Source organism: Hippocampus guttulatus, chromosome 4 (genome assembly GCF_054856545.1).
Source record: "Hippocampus guttulatus isolate MCC_2025c chromosome 4, RoL_Hgut_1.0, whole genome shotgun sequence".
In the NCBI taxonomy this organism is placed as follows: domain Eukaryota; kingdom Metazoa; phylum Chordata; class Actinopteri; order Syngnathiformes; family Syngnathidae; genus Hippocampus; species Hippocampus guttulatus.
The window spans coordinates 8296074-8310166 of record NC_141264.1 but is presented as its reverse complement, the minus strand read 5'-3'; the positions used below and the strand labels follow the sequence as shown (position 1 = coordinate 8310166).

The window sequence follows — 14093 nt, the reverse complement described above, 5'->3', positions numbered from 1 at the left end:
AATTTCAATCATACAATTACCATGTGGGTAAAACGAATGTAAAGCTAATGACGTCATTGTGTGGCGTCATAGTGGTGAGGCTTTTGTTGGATTTTTTTTTTGCCTGTGCCATGTTTGTTTCAAAACGTCATTTAGCAACCTGCCAACCTTGTAAGTGACGATGAAATACTGAAGTAATCAATATGAATCATCAATAATATGAAATCAATCCCGACCGAATACGTTGCTCTATATGATATATACATACGCGTTTGCCATCGCACTTAACGGGCCAGTGGCGCAATGGATAACGCGTCTGACTACGGATCAGAAGATTCTAGGTTCGACTCCTGGCTGGCTCGACTTTTTTTCTCCCAAAAAATGTGTTTTAAATATATTAGCAAATGACGTAGCACACAGAAATCTTTGTGTTCACTTGTAATTAAAATAAATCTACATAATATGTTAATTTTGAAAGTTTTGGAAAGGAATTCGCAAAACTGTTGAAATTGGAATGGTTGAATCTGTCCCCCAAAAAATTGAAGGGCAAAATAGGGGGAAAATACCCCACACTTGTAATTGCCCTGATTCTGGAGGGCCTGAGCTGATTCGATTGACATAGAAGACAATAGAACTCGAGCCAGTTGACATGAAAAGTCAAAACACCCTCGTTTAATGCTAGGTTTTTGTGATCTAAAAATGTGAACAAGATAAAACATTTCAAAGATTTAGCCACATATAATCTGTTTAAAAAATATTTTTGAGATTGGAGGTAATCAGGAAGTAAAATAAACAACTGATGTAATGTGGTTGCACAATTGGGCAAACTCTGCTAACATGGGGCGGAGGCTGTTCAGAATTAATCACATTCAAATCCATCGTTATTGGGAATCACCAGTCACTGTTTCACTCAGCCAGGTCTTGCAGGACTTCTCAATTGGGTGTGCGTGTACTGTATTTGTGTGTGTGTGTGTGTTTGCATTTAAAAAAATACTTTTGTATACATGGACATAGCTGGTTTGTAGAGAACTGAAGGAGGTACCTGCTGACTTTGCTTTCCCTGCGAATGAGTTTGATGGTTGAGGTTTTTGATTCAGGGTTCTATGTAATAAAAGAATACAAATAATATAATATATTGTTGTGTCGGTGGTGGAATTCTGTGGGTAAGTCCATACTTTGTGGGGCCGGCATGGGTGGAGGACTGGAGATGCTTGCACAAGAGCAGACGTCAAACTCAAGGCCCGGGGGCAAGATCCGGCCTGCCACATTATTTTATATGGCCCGTGAAAGCAAATCATGTATGTCAACTTCCATGATCTTTGCTAAAATCTGTATCGAAATGTCAACTTGTCAGAGTAATAAATAACATTGAGATCTGGCGGTAATTTTGTTACCCTGTTTACACTTACTTGAACAAACGACTGTGTCGTTGATTTGAGTGAGTTCAAAACTAGTAAACCACCAATTTGTTGTAACGACGTAATGATACAATGAGACGATTAGACATTTATTTGTTTTCACAGTCTTAACGGCCCATCCGAGGGAAGACTTAACTTTGAAGTGGCTCGTGACGAAAATGAGTTTGACACCCCTGCACAGGAGTATACAGTAGTTCGGACGTTTAGCAAATCTAGCCAGGACCGCCTCTGGGTTAAGTCCAATGAACTCTGCCTAGCAACAGGCAAACGTGAAGTACTGTACATATAATCCATTAAATTCTGTAGATCACTCAAAGCAAGAATTCATAATTGCATATTATTTTTATATGGCACATCGTTATAAAAACGCCAGCGATTATTTTTTAAAACCACAAAAGCAGCACTGGGCAAATCCTTGGCTGATGTGACAGGTGACTCCTTCCTTTCCCTTGCTTCACTCGCTCGAGTCGAGGCCCTCGTTCACGTCACACTAGAGGACGAGATTAAGCACACTGCAGCGGAAACACGTGTGGGAGTGATGTAATGTCGCCCGTCTGCTGACCACGGATGGCTGTTTGTGCCAGGCTCTGCGGAGTGGGTCAGTCGCGGAGGTGCCGGAGGCGACCGCGGCAGAATCAGCAGGTGCAGGCGAGCGATTCGGACATGGACGAGGAGGAAGAAGAGCGGATCGTGGGCCAGAGGCGAGGCGACGCCTGCTGCGGGGGCCCGGAAAGCGGCGTCAACACCGCAGGGCCGAGCCGGGTGCACCGCGGTGTTGTGGGCGGCACGGGACACCCGCACCCGCAGGCTTTGTCGGAACTACCGCCAGAGCTTTTAGTGGAGATCTTCTCTTTGCTTCCCGGAACCGCGCTACCCAACGTCGCCCTCGTCTGCAAGACATTTAGACAAATCCTCAACACAGAAACCATCTGGAGAAGGCGGTGCATGGAAGGTACATAGACAGCTGTCGTCGCTATCTTTTAAACGGCCTGCTGCTAACCTCTATTTGCTACGTCGCGTAGACGTCACACGGCGTGACATTCCTCCGTGCTGTTAATTAGATGAGCCGCTGCGACGTAACTATATGTTGGCCGCGTGAGGCCTGCCTATTGATCGGAAACGAGAAGCACTCACACGCCGCTGTCAAAGCAACGCGTAGCAAAGCAAAGGCGGACCGGCTGACTTTGTTTACAGGCCCTCAGCTCAGCAATCTCGCAGCAAACAGCTGGTCTGTGGAAGGGATCTTTGTTTTTTTCCATGCCCCCCAGCCACTGACCGGCGAACAATTGCACGCGTTTTCGAAGGCAGCTGTCGATATATCAAAACTACAGCAGCGAATGTTGCCCTCTCGTCAGGTTTCATTCTAGGTCGCAAATGTTCGCCAGACTTTCACCAAGTTTTATATACATGTATATATGTTTTTCTTGTTACAAGGGACCTTTGAACGTGTACACAGGTGATTCCCAAGCAGTTATTTAGGGAAGGCACATATTTTGCATGAGCCAAATTTCACGGCATACCTCCAAAAAAAGCATCCCCAAAATTGGCATCCTGGATGCGTACTGGAACAATGGATTGCATTTAAAATGTCCTCCCAAATCCTCAGTGTGCAATGTGCCCCATGTTTAGCTGAACAAAAAAGCAGTTCTTTTGTCGTATAAAATTGGAGCTTTGGCCATCACATAGAACAGAATTTTATTGCCCATCTGTCATGGATAGAAGAACAAAGATATGTAGTATTTGTAACTAATAATAATTTTGGGGCGAATGGACGATTTACAAGCATGGAAACTCATTAAGTATTTCCTGACGAAAGGTCAAATAGCAGAACAGTTTACACTGTCAACATGTTGCAAGTTACTTGTACACTCGCCGACTGAAAAATAACCTCTGTTGTTAAATTAACTCTGGGTTGTGTAATTGCGACAGTGTTTTCAATAGGTCGGTCCTAGTACTTTTCTAGGTGCAAATGGCATTAAACGTTACATTTCAAAGACGAGGCCATAGCCCCTAGAGACACCGCTGCCCAGCAAGTGCCAGCTGCCAACTGGGTTACTGAGAATTAGTTTGCACACGATACCATCAAAATTGCAACCACTCACTGAGTAACTGTCTCGTGATTCAGAATTAGAAAAGGAATGTCTTGATCTCAGACACTCTGGGATCTAAGATTAAGATCTAGTTAAGATGCAGTGAAGCTCCTCTTGCAGCAGCAAAATACACTAAATGACCAAAAGTATTATTACACGTGTAAAAGGTGAAAACGACACGAACATGGAATTGCTACAAGAACAGATTGCGCTATTCAGAGAAATTTGAAATCGAGTTGACCTGATGACCCATCAGCTGTGTTCCAGTTTAACCCAAAGGTGTTTGATAGTAAACAACACTCATCCAAGTATGTCTTTATAGACCTTTCTTTGTGCAGCTTGCACACAAGAGGGCTTCTCCAAACTGACCTTCCACAAAATCGGTGACCTAGAATAGCGTAACATTTCCTAGTAATGTCAGGATTCCAAATTCAGGGGAATGGAGGCCAAAAAATTGTGAGATCTCTTGTCCTCACTGTACCAGATTGTCCAGTCTGAAGATTGAATACATTGTAACAGTGTGTCAACTATCTTCTATATGGGTCACATCTTCTGATAGTGGTTGTTTTAAAGTGGTCTATAAATAAGGTTGAGTTGATTTGCTGCCATGAAATTTCGCCCTGCCATCACACTTGATTAAGCTGTTGCTTTTAATATAACTGTCAAAATGCGTCTAAGATCTCCCAATGTGAGTAATGGGCATGCCCATCCTTTCTGGTTGTATCTTTCGAACCTTATTTTTTTTCTGCAGAGTTCCACATGAAGGAGGATCTGAGAAAGATGGAAGTGGGCGGAGTTTCGAGCCGAGACCTGTATGTGAAACGTGAGTGATCTTATTTAACACCGAAATGTCAACTCTGAATGTAATACTGTCATACTAGTATTATATTAATGTGGCTCTTATGGAATGTAACATACAGTCTCACGTAATCATTTTAATTCTCTGTCGAATAGGTCCTTATAAGTCGTATCCTATGCCGGGTATATTTTGTTGAATGAGTAGAAATCATTCCTGGTGAAAGCCACAACATTTGTCTTTTAAATTTGTGATTACTGGAGCATAGTCTTTTCCACTGCATTTTTGGGGGATTTTGTCTTTGCATTCACTTGAGTGCCTCGTCGGTCAGAGCGCACCTGGATCTGTGGCTCCTCAACATGCCAGTGTTGTGCCTGTCCAGGTGTTAACCCACGAGTGAAGTCTGGGCGCTTTATGAAGCTCCTTCCGGACTACGAGTATATGGACTATAAAGACGTGTACACGCACCGTATGTACACGGGCCCTGAATTAATGGCCACAGCACGAGGGCCTTTGTGTGTTTGTGGGGGGATGCTACTCTTGGTGTAATTCTGTTGGCAGTGTTTTGCTTTCTGTGTGGATTGCAAATGCTTTTAGTGGCCAGAAATAGAGACGTACAGTCGATGCATAGTGTTTTATTTAGCCAGCTGGTAGAGGGAAACTCAATCCGCTCACATATTCCTTTGAGGTTTCCAACAAATTGAACTCTGTGCTAATAGAGATACAAAAAAAAAAGTGTGTGGTGTGTGGCCTTGCGTCAAGCGTGTGCACAGCACTATCGGGAGCTTTGTGTTCTTGCGTTGCAGTGCTTCATCCGTACAGACACATTTTGGGATTATGGCAGCCTGACATCGGCCCTTATGGGGGATTATTAAACGTAGTGGTAAGCATGAATATGAAATGGAAAACTTTCTGAAATGCAAAATTCAGCCGTAAATGTTTGACAACTACATTATTCCAAGGTTGATGGGCTGTTCATCATCGGCTGGATGTATTTGCCACCACATGACCCTCGTGTAGAGGATCCCATGAGAAGACGGCCTCTCTTTCGTATCCACATGTGGGAGACCAAAAAGGCTACTGTGGAGTGCATGTATGGACACAAGGGTCCCCACAAAGGAGACATCCAGGTGAGGAGTCACACACACCTCTCTGAGCGAAACTATGCCACTGGAATGTATTAAATTCCTAAATGTGAGTGTATGTGTGAAAAGTAGTTCGTGTTTGTGTTATGTTGTTATTTGTAGACCGTCAGGAAGGATGAATTCTCAACCAAATGCAACCAGACGGATCATCACCGAATGCCAGGGGGCAGACAGGAAGTAGGGCAAAGTTACAGTACTTTCTCTGATTTGTGAATTTTTTATTATTATTTTTTGCTAAATTTTTAGTTGCTTCAACTCAAAACTCTTACTTTGGCATTCAGTTGATCTTTATGTGTTTGTGTAGGAGTTCAGGACATGGCTGGAGGAAGAATGGGGCCGGACGCTAGAAGAAATCTTCCATGAGCATATGCAGGAGCTCATCCTGATGAAGTTCATTTACACCAGCCAATATGAGTATGCACCATTTGCATGCACAGGTTTTGACATCAAATACTTTCTGACTGATGATTTTTGGACTTGAAATTCTCAAATTGCTCTCAGGACACGCATTGTACTTTACGGTCATTCAAAATTCTAGATTAGGTGATAAAAAAACAAACATGATTGCGGCACAGTTCTACACCACTGCAAAGTACACCCAGTATAACACATGTTGTTGAATGAATACTTGTCTCACAGTATTGATCCAAACTGAACATTATTACCTTTGCAAAGGCAGAATATTTGATGAAGCTTGTCGTGTGATGGAAGTTGTTATGTTGTAAAAGTGATCTTAATGTGGTGGTTGGTCATTGTATATGCCAACCATACATTACAGGTCAGCGCTATACACTACTTACAAAATCCTGCCTATAGTATGCATGTGTTGTTCTAAATTTAGGGTTAGACATTCTGACCTGATGAAAGTTTAAGAAGAAGTGAATCATTTAATAGACTGTCAACAATCTCTGTTGTTTTCCCTTGTCAGCAACTGCCTGACATACCGGCGGATCTACTTGCCTCCCGCAATGCCCTCTGACTTGATTCAGCCAGGCCTCTTTAAAGGCACCTATGGCAGTCACGGTTTGGAGATTGTCATGCTCAGTTTTCACAGGACTTCGGCAAGGGCCACCAAACTCACTGTAAGTCACAGCTCTAATAGAGTATTTCACCCATCACTCAACTGTCTGAGGCTATTTGCCTTTATTCCCTGACTGATTGGGTTTATGACCCTTTGACTTCCCACCGCCAGACATCTCTGTTGTCAATCATTAATAAATGCTCTCTTGGCCACTTAACTCTTGTGCGCACCCAAACACAGTGGTTATCCTGAGCATTGAATTTCCTACTTTGCAAGTTCTCCTCAAACTTAGCTCTGAGTAACATTTTTAAAAAGCAAAAAAAAAGGGATCAATTTAACTTGAGGCAAAATAAACCTGAGTCAATTAGTATGCACTATGCAGACTGTGGTTTGCAGTTGTCACACACATTTGTGCTGCGCCTGATTGAGGAAATAACCTCACAGCTGATCATTGTAAATGGGCTGGAATTTATCGCAATCGCTAATCTCGAATATATAATCGCACAACCCCAGTGAACCCTGTGCTGGTTGTCGATCAATTGCAGGGCACATATAGATACAAACGTGTATTTCACAGTTCATGCATTGCTGAGTGCACTAGTAATAAAAAAAGAAAAAGAATAAAGTCCATTTTAGGTAGACCTAAGCAGAACGTAACACATGTTGCATCTTGCATGACACAGTTAGTATGGGTTCACTGTGTCACTTGTTTTGTTTTGTCTGCATAATACATAACAAAGGCGATTTAATCAGATTGTGATATTATGCATTCTTTTTGTGGGGCAACTTTGGTCTGATGATACAAATGCCAATGTGAATTCTATAAATCAATTGTGCAGACTATATGTCTTTGGTGCAGTCCGGCGTACCGAAGTACAGGTGTGAACAGAGCTTTAAGAGTTCACACGCGTGTATTTAAAATAAGCAAAAAATAATAATTTTCGGTCTCCTCCAAATGTATTGGAACAGCATGGTCAGTTCCTTTGTTGTATGCTGAAGACATTTGGTGAATACTGAATGAGACAAAAGTTGAGAAGTCCAGCTTTTATTTCATGGTATTTACATCTACAGTGATGAAAGTCCTCCGGATTTTCCCGGAATTCCGGATTTTCAAATTTGCATGAAAATTCTTCCGGAAAATTGAGGAAAAATTGCCTAAAATCCATCCATCCATCCATTTTCCGAACCGCTTGATCCTCACTAGGGTCGCGGGGGGTGCTGGAGCCTATCCCAGCCATCTCCGGGCAGTAGGCGGGGGACACCCTGAATCAGTTGCCAGCCAATCGCAGGGCACACAGAGACGAACAACCATCCACGCCCACACTCACACCTAGGGACAATTTAGAGCGTCCAATCAGCCTGACATGCATGTTTTTGGAATGTGGGAGGAAACCGGAGCACCCGGAGAAAACCCACGCAGGCCCGGGGAGAACATGCAAACTCCACACAGGGAGGCCAGAGCTGGAATCGAACCCGGTACCTCTGCACTGTGAAGCCGACGTGCTAACCACTGGACTACAGAAAACTTTATTTATCCCCGTGGGGCAATTAGAGTGATGATCGGCCAGGTACGGCCCCAGCACAATGTTCAAACAGGTAGACAGGCAAGCTGACATACGTGCAATAAACGCGAGTGTTCGGAACAAGTTCAAGTGGTTATGGCTTGAGCAAAAGGACTTGGAACGCAGATTTTTTTGTCCGACTACATTAGAAAGGTTGACAAACCTAGTAAGTCAGTTAAAATCATTAAAAAAATAAATAAATCCTCGTCTCACCCCTCGGGTGGTGTCCGTCCCTCATTCAGCTCGGGTCCTCTACCAGAGGCCAGGAAGCTTGAGGGTTCTGCGCGGTATCCTTGCTGTTCCCAGCACTGCACATTTCTGGACTGAGATGTCCGATGTTGTTCCCAGGATCTGTTGCAACCACTCATATAGTTTGGGGGTCACTGCCCCGAGTGCTCCGACCACCACAGGCACGACTGTCACCTTTACCTTCCAGGCTCTCTCCAGCTCCTCTCTGAGCCCTTGGTATTTCTCGAGTTTCTCGTGTTCCTTCTTTCTGATGTTTCCATCACTTGGGACCGCTACATCCACTACAACGGCTTTCCTCTGCCCTTTATCTATGATCACGATATCTGGTTGGTTCGCCATTACCATCTTGTCAGTCTGGATCTGGAAGTCCCACAGGATCTTCGCTCTGTCATTCTCCACCACCTTCGGAGGTGTTTCCCATTTTGACCTTGGGGTTTCCAGTCCATACTCCGCACAGATGTTTCGGTAGACTATGCCAGCCACCTGGTTATGGCGTTCCATGTAGGCTTTCCCTGCCAGCATCTTACACCCTGCAGTTATGTGTTGGATCGTCTCAGGTGCCTCTTTGCACAACCTACACCTTGGGTCTTGTCTGGTGTGGTATATCTGGGCCTCAATGGCTCTGGTGCTCAGGGCCTGCTCCTGTGCAGCCAGGATGAGTGCCTCTGTGCTGTCCTTCAGGCCAGCCCTCTCTAGCCACTGATAGGACTTCTTGAGATCGGCCACTTCAGTTATGGTCCGGTGGTACATCCCGTGTAGGGGCTTGTCCTCCCATGATGGTCCCTCTTCCAGCGCCTCATCTTCTGTTCCCCATTGTCTGAGGCATTCTCTGAGTACGTCATCCGTTGGAGCCTTCTCCTTGATGTATTCATGGGGCTTGGATGTTTCATCCTGGACAGTGGCTCTCACACTCACTAGTCCCCGGCCTCCTTCCTTTCGGCTTGCGTACAGTCTCAGGGTGCTGGATTTGGGATGGAACCCTCCGTGCATGGTGAGGAGCTTTCGGGTCTTAACGTCCGTGGTCTGAATCTCTTCCTTTGGCCACCTCATTATTCCTGCAGGGTATCTGATCACTGGCAGGGCATAGCTGTTTATTGCCCTGGTCTTATTCTTGCCATTGAGCTGGCTTCTTAGGACTTGCCTCACTCCCTGGAGGTATTTGGCCGTAGCCGCTTTCCTTGTTGCCAGTTCGAGGTTGCCATTGGCTTGTGGTATACCAAGGTACTTGTAGCTGTCCTCAATGTCTGCTATTGTTCCTTCAGGGAGTGAGACCCCTTCAGTGCGGACTACCTTTCCTCTCTTAGTCACCATCCGACTACATTTCTCAAGCCCGAATGACATCCCGATGTCGCTGCTGTAGATCCTGGTTGTGTGGATCAGGGAGTCTATGTCCCTTTCGCTCTTAGCATACAGCTTTATGTCATCCATGTAGAGGAGGTGACTGATCGTAGCTCCATTTCTGAGGCGGTATCCATATCCTGTCTTGGTGATTACTTGGCTTAGGGGGTTCAGTCCTATGCAGAACAGCAGTGGGGAGAGTGCATCACCTTGGTATACCCACATTTGATGGACACTTGGGTAAGTGGCTTGCCATTGGCTTCAAGTGTGGTTTTCCACATCCTCATCGAGTTCGCAACGAAGGCTCTTAGGTGATCCAAATATCAGTGATAATATATATATACTGTATATATAAATTATATATACCTGTACAAAAGTGCAAAAGATTTTGGACACACTTTATTAAATGAACTTAAAGTGAAAATCGAGTGGGCCGGTAGTCCAGTGGTTAGCACATCGACTTCTCAGTGCAGAGGTATTTCAGCTCCGGCCTCCCTGTGTGGAGTTTGCATGTTCTCCCTGGGCCTGTGTGGGTTTTCTCCGGGTACTCCGGTTTCCTCCCACACTCCAAAAACATGCATGGCAGGCTGATTGAACACTCCAAATTGTCCCTAGCAGTGAGTGTGGGCGTGGATGGTTGTTCGTCTCTGTGTGCCCTGCGATTGGCTGGCAACTTATTCAGGGTGTCCCCCGCCTACTACCCGAAGACCGCTGGGATAGGCTCAAGCCCCCCCCCCCACCCCCCCGCGACCCTAGTGAGGATAAAGCGGTTCAGAATATGAATGAATGAACAAAGTGAAAATCATTGAATATTTGTTGGCATATCCCTTAACTGGAAATGCCTCTCTACATTTGAAATTATTTTCCAGGCCTTTAATGCAGTCTCTTTCCGTTCTTGTTTGTTTCTGGGGATTTCTGCCTTCAGTCAAAAATCGGACTTCCAAACACAATAATGCGGCGTGATCAGTGTTTATACCATGCTATTTTTACCAGCTGAGATGTCAAGAAGAAACGTGCTGTATTATATGTGCAGGGAGACCCCAATGTTCCTGCTGGGCAACTGACATTGGATATCGACCTGAGTCAGCCGCTCGTCCTTCCAGACTTGGAACATCAGCGCAATATAGAGGAGCTGTCACGTCTCGTATTGGGTGTACATGAACAAGTACAGAGACAGGTGAGGGAAGGTACCCCTGCCACAGTGAGAGCCCCTGCAGAAGGTGCTCCTGGCGATGCAAACGTGGCGGAGGCCGACCATGGCGTTGGTTCCAATGGCTGCCAGCCAGGTCCAAGTGCAGACACTTGTCCTTCTGAGAGCCAACCGTTCGTCCTGCCCTTAGGAGTCATGGCTCGCAATGAAGTGTACCCACGCACTTGCAGAAAATGGTAAGAACATCTGAAATACATATTGTATGGTAATAACTTTTACAGTTGTGTACAGGAGTTATTACCTGAAAACACATTTTTGTACTTGGGCCATGGCTGTAGCTCATCGCAACGGGCGGAACATCACGGTTGGAGTGAAGCATGGTGACAGGCAGAACATAAACATGCTCTTCCATTAGATGGCAGAACCCAGAGGAAAAGTTCACTCATCATTTGCTCTGTCTGAGCTTCGTTTGAGAAGCATGAACTGAATGTCAGATGAGAGCATATAGAGCTCAGATGGAAATTTCTCTGCCTGAGATCACAGACGGAAACTCTAGAAACAGAGAAATCTATGAGAACTTCTTCAGGTCTCTTGTCAAGCGCAAAAGGAGACTGACTTTTGGATAGTAGGGCCGTCACTATCGCATATTTTTAGAATTTATTCTATCGATTATTCCGTCGAATAATCAGAGAAAATTTTATTTTGCAAGAAAGTATTACAAAGCCATTTTTTTCTGAATTACTGTTAACTTACCAATTATTGTTGTTGTTTTGGTGTTGTTTAGGAGAAAACAACAATGAAACAAACAATTAAGCGATATTACACCAGAGGGGTTGATATTGGACTTAGCAATCTTATTGGAGCTGATTCAGTTACTGGTTAGCTCATCGTTTTCGAAAGTAAAAGCAGACGTTTGTAAATGTCTTATTTTGACTGAACACAAAAGACTACAAGTCTGCTTTCAGAGTTCAGGATTTGGACAGGTGTCAGATAAACAATGGCGATAAACGATTAGTTGATTTTCGAAAGAGTTGCTGATGAATTTGGTCATTGATTAGTTGTCGATTAATCGAATCATGTTTACAATATACATTGGTCTCAGTTTGGTATCACACAAATCTCATTGTCTCGGCGAGGTAAGTGAGACATGTTTGAGAGCTCCTTTCAGCAGTTCTTTTTCCTCAAAGAAGGTACACTTAACGTATCGATCCACGTGTTGCCAGTCATACAACCGAAACAGTCAGAGCTTTGTGCGAGTACATCAGCCTTTTGTTTAATTAAGTTCATCATTATTTCAGTATTTTTGTTTGTCTGGTGCTTTCCCCCAATAAATGTTGGGAAACACTCCACTAGGACACACCAGTCGAGAATTGCAGGTCTTTACTGTATGCGCTTTGTAATTGGCTGTCCACAAGTCCAGCATGTATCGCACCTCTTGCTCACAAACAGCTTGGATAGGCTCCTGCTCAATGATAAGTGGTTAAGAAGACTGTTCGGTTAAGTGTGATTTACATTTTGTTTAAAAAAACAAACAAACAAAAACATCCATATATTGACTGAAGAATTTATGTGTGTCCATCGCAGCTTCTATGGGACAGGTCTGATCGCTGGGCATGGCTTCACAAGTCCAGAGCGCACCCCAGGGCTATTTGTGCTGTTCGATCAGGATCGTTTTGGCTTCATCTGGCTGGAGTTGAAGTCGTTCAGTCTCTACATTCGTTTGACGGACCACCTGGCGCATGCACATGCTCCGAACTTGGAGCGATTCGAAGCCATGCTGCGCAATATGCAGTCTTGGACATCATGAGGCCCCAAGCTTCAATTCCCTTCCTGGCAATATGATGTATCATAGGAATAACCATACAAATAAATAATAATATAAGAGTACATGATACCTCGCCCACATCCCCACAGCAGTACACATGTTAGATTGTGACATGACCTTTTCCCACCTCTCTGTTTCTCAAACATTTGGTTTTACTGTCTAAAAGGGCAGATTTATTACTTTGACCCGTCTTGAGTCATAATGAAGTTGTTCCAGTGCAGAAAAAAAAAACGGGTCACAGCTGTGTTTTTATTTATTTATTTCTTCCAGGTGAAACCAAGATAGGATATTGGATACCGCTTATGGTGGATCGAACTTTATGTGCCTCTGATTCTGAAACCATGTCTGTACTTCGTCATCCTTGAGAAGGTAATGGTGTGATCCTAACATAATGGGCAGTGAATGGTATTGCCATTCACTGTTTTTGTTCGGTTCAACGGCATGTTCCATTTGATGTGCATTTGGCTTTGGAGCAAATTATTTTTAGGAAGAAGTGCTGTATGCCTTTCACTTTGATTTATAAATTACATGATCTTGAATAGACACCTTCTCAGGTATTTTTTGTCATCAAATTGTCAATTACAGGACACTCCTTGTGTCTTTGTTGTCAAAGTTAGTTACAGTAAGCCAGTTTTCCAGCTAGCCCAATGAATAAAGTGGTCCTCACAACCGCGGGGCATCTTTGCAACATTTGGCAAAGGAATTGCTCTCTTATCAAACTGTAGCTCCGATGTTTGTTTGTTTTTTTTTGTTTTTTGCTTTGAGCTCGAGTGATAATATTTTCTGTGATATGCTTTGGCTCTTACACATTATTTCACTACACCTTACTTGATAATGTCAGATGAAAAGTATAAGAAAAAGTATAATATAAGCTATACATACCACTGGAGTCATTCAATGTATTATTGGTACGTTTTTTTTTTTTTTTTTTAATTAGATACAACATTACAACATCTGGTATGTGTACCATTGCTGTTGAAATGTTTTACCCATCCACAAGGTTCGCACTTTTTCTGTTGTATTTCATGACACTGTTTCGCCGGATATTCCAGACCTCCAACATCCTCTCATTCTATATCACCGATGTGTATATTATATGTATGTACTGTATGTCTTATTATGGCTTGATGGAGTTGCCCAGTAGCTTTTCTACTACAAGTGCACTTTTCTGGGCCGTATAGTAATTCATATGTAAAGGAAGGACACAATGGGCAGCGTGTTTGTAGTAGACTGCAGCTATACTAACATTTGCCAAAAAAAACCCCAAACAAACAAAAAAGAGCTTTTGTCTTGTTCATCTGAACCACAATAAACGGTTCAATAAATTTTCCTATCTGCAAGTTATTTGTTTCTGGCTATTTAATTTGCTTACCTGAGCATTGCTTTGTACTCACCCGGCAGGGCTTATTTGATGTAATTACTAACGCTAAAGTTGTACGAATTGAAATGAGTCGTTTTTCCTTTAATTAGGGATACTGTGTTTTACTTTTGTGTTTATTGCCAAGACATTTGCAGTCGAT

General features: G+C 43.6%; 1 protein-coding gene and 1 non-coding gene across 3 annotated transcripts; both read left to right on the top strand.

Annotated features, from left to right (window-relative positions):
* Window positions 1-268: 268 nt before the first annotated feature.
* trnar-acg (transfer RNA arginine (anticodon ACG)) lies at window positions 269-341 on the top strand. Its single transcript has one exon. It is a non-coding gene; the product is annotated as a tRNA-Arg (tRNA).
* A 1623-nt stretch (window positions 342-1964) lies between these two features.
* Window positions 1965-13917, top strand: fbxo31 (F-box protein 31). Of its 2 annotated transcripts, XM_086108717.1 has the most exons (10): window positions 1965-2349; window positions 4239-4310; window positions 4666-4752; window positions 5090-5166; window positions 5246-5413; window positions 5531-5605; window positions 5733-5842; window positions 6357-6510; window positions 10632-10984; window positions 12333-13917. In XM_086108717.1, the coding sequence occupies exons 1-10, from the start codon at window positions 1965-1967 to the stop codon at window positions 12553-12555; spliced, it is 1704 nt and encodes a 567-aa protein (XP_085964843.1). In that variant the 3' UTR covers window positions 12556-13917. The 2 variants fall into 2 exon arrangements, with proteins under 2 accessions (XP_085964843.1, XP_085964842.1); XM_086108716.1 differs by lacking the exon at window positions 4666-4752.
* The last annotated feature ends 176 nt before the right edge of the window (window positions 13918-14093 follow it).

Bases quoted from the DNA above. Each gene is read 5' to 3' on its own strand.
- fbxo31 (XM_086108717.1), top strand. From the start codon at position 1,965: ATGGCTGTTTGTGCCAGGCTCTGCGGAGTGGGTCAGTCGCGGAGGTGC. The intron at 2,350-4,238 runs GTACATAGACAG...TTTTTTCTGCAG, and splicing joins GAGAAGGCGGTGCATGGAAG to AGTTCCACATGAAGGAGGAT. The intron at 4,311-4,665 runs GTGAGTGATCTT...GTGCCTGTCCAG, and splicing joins CCGAGACCTGTATGTGAAAC to GTGTTAACCCACGAGTGAAG.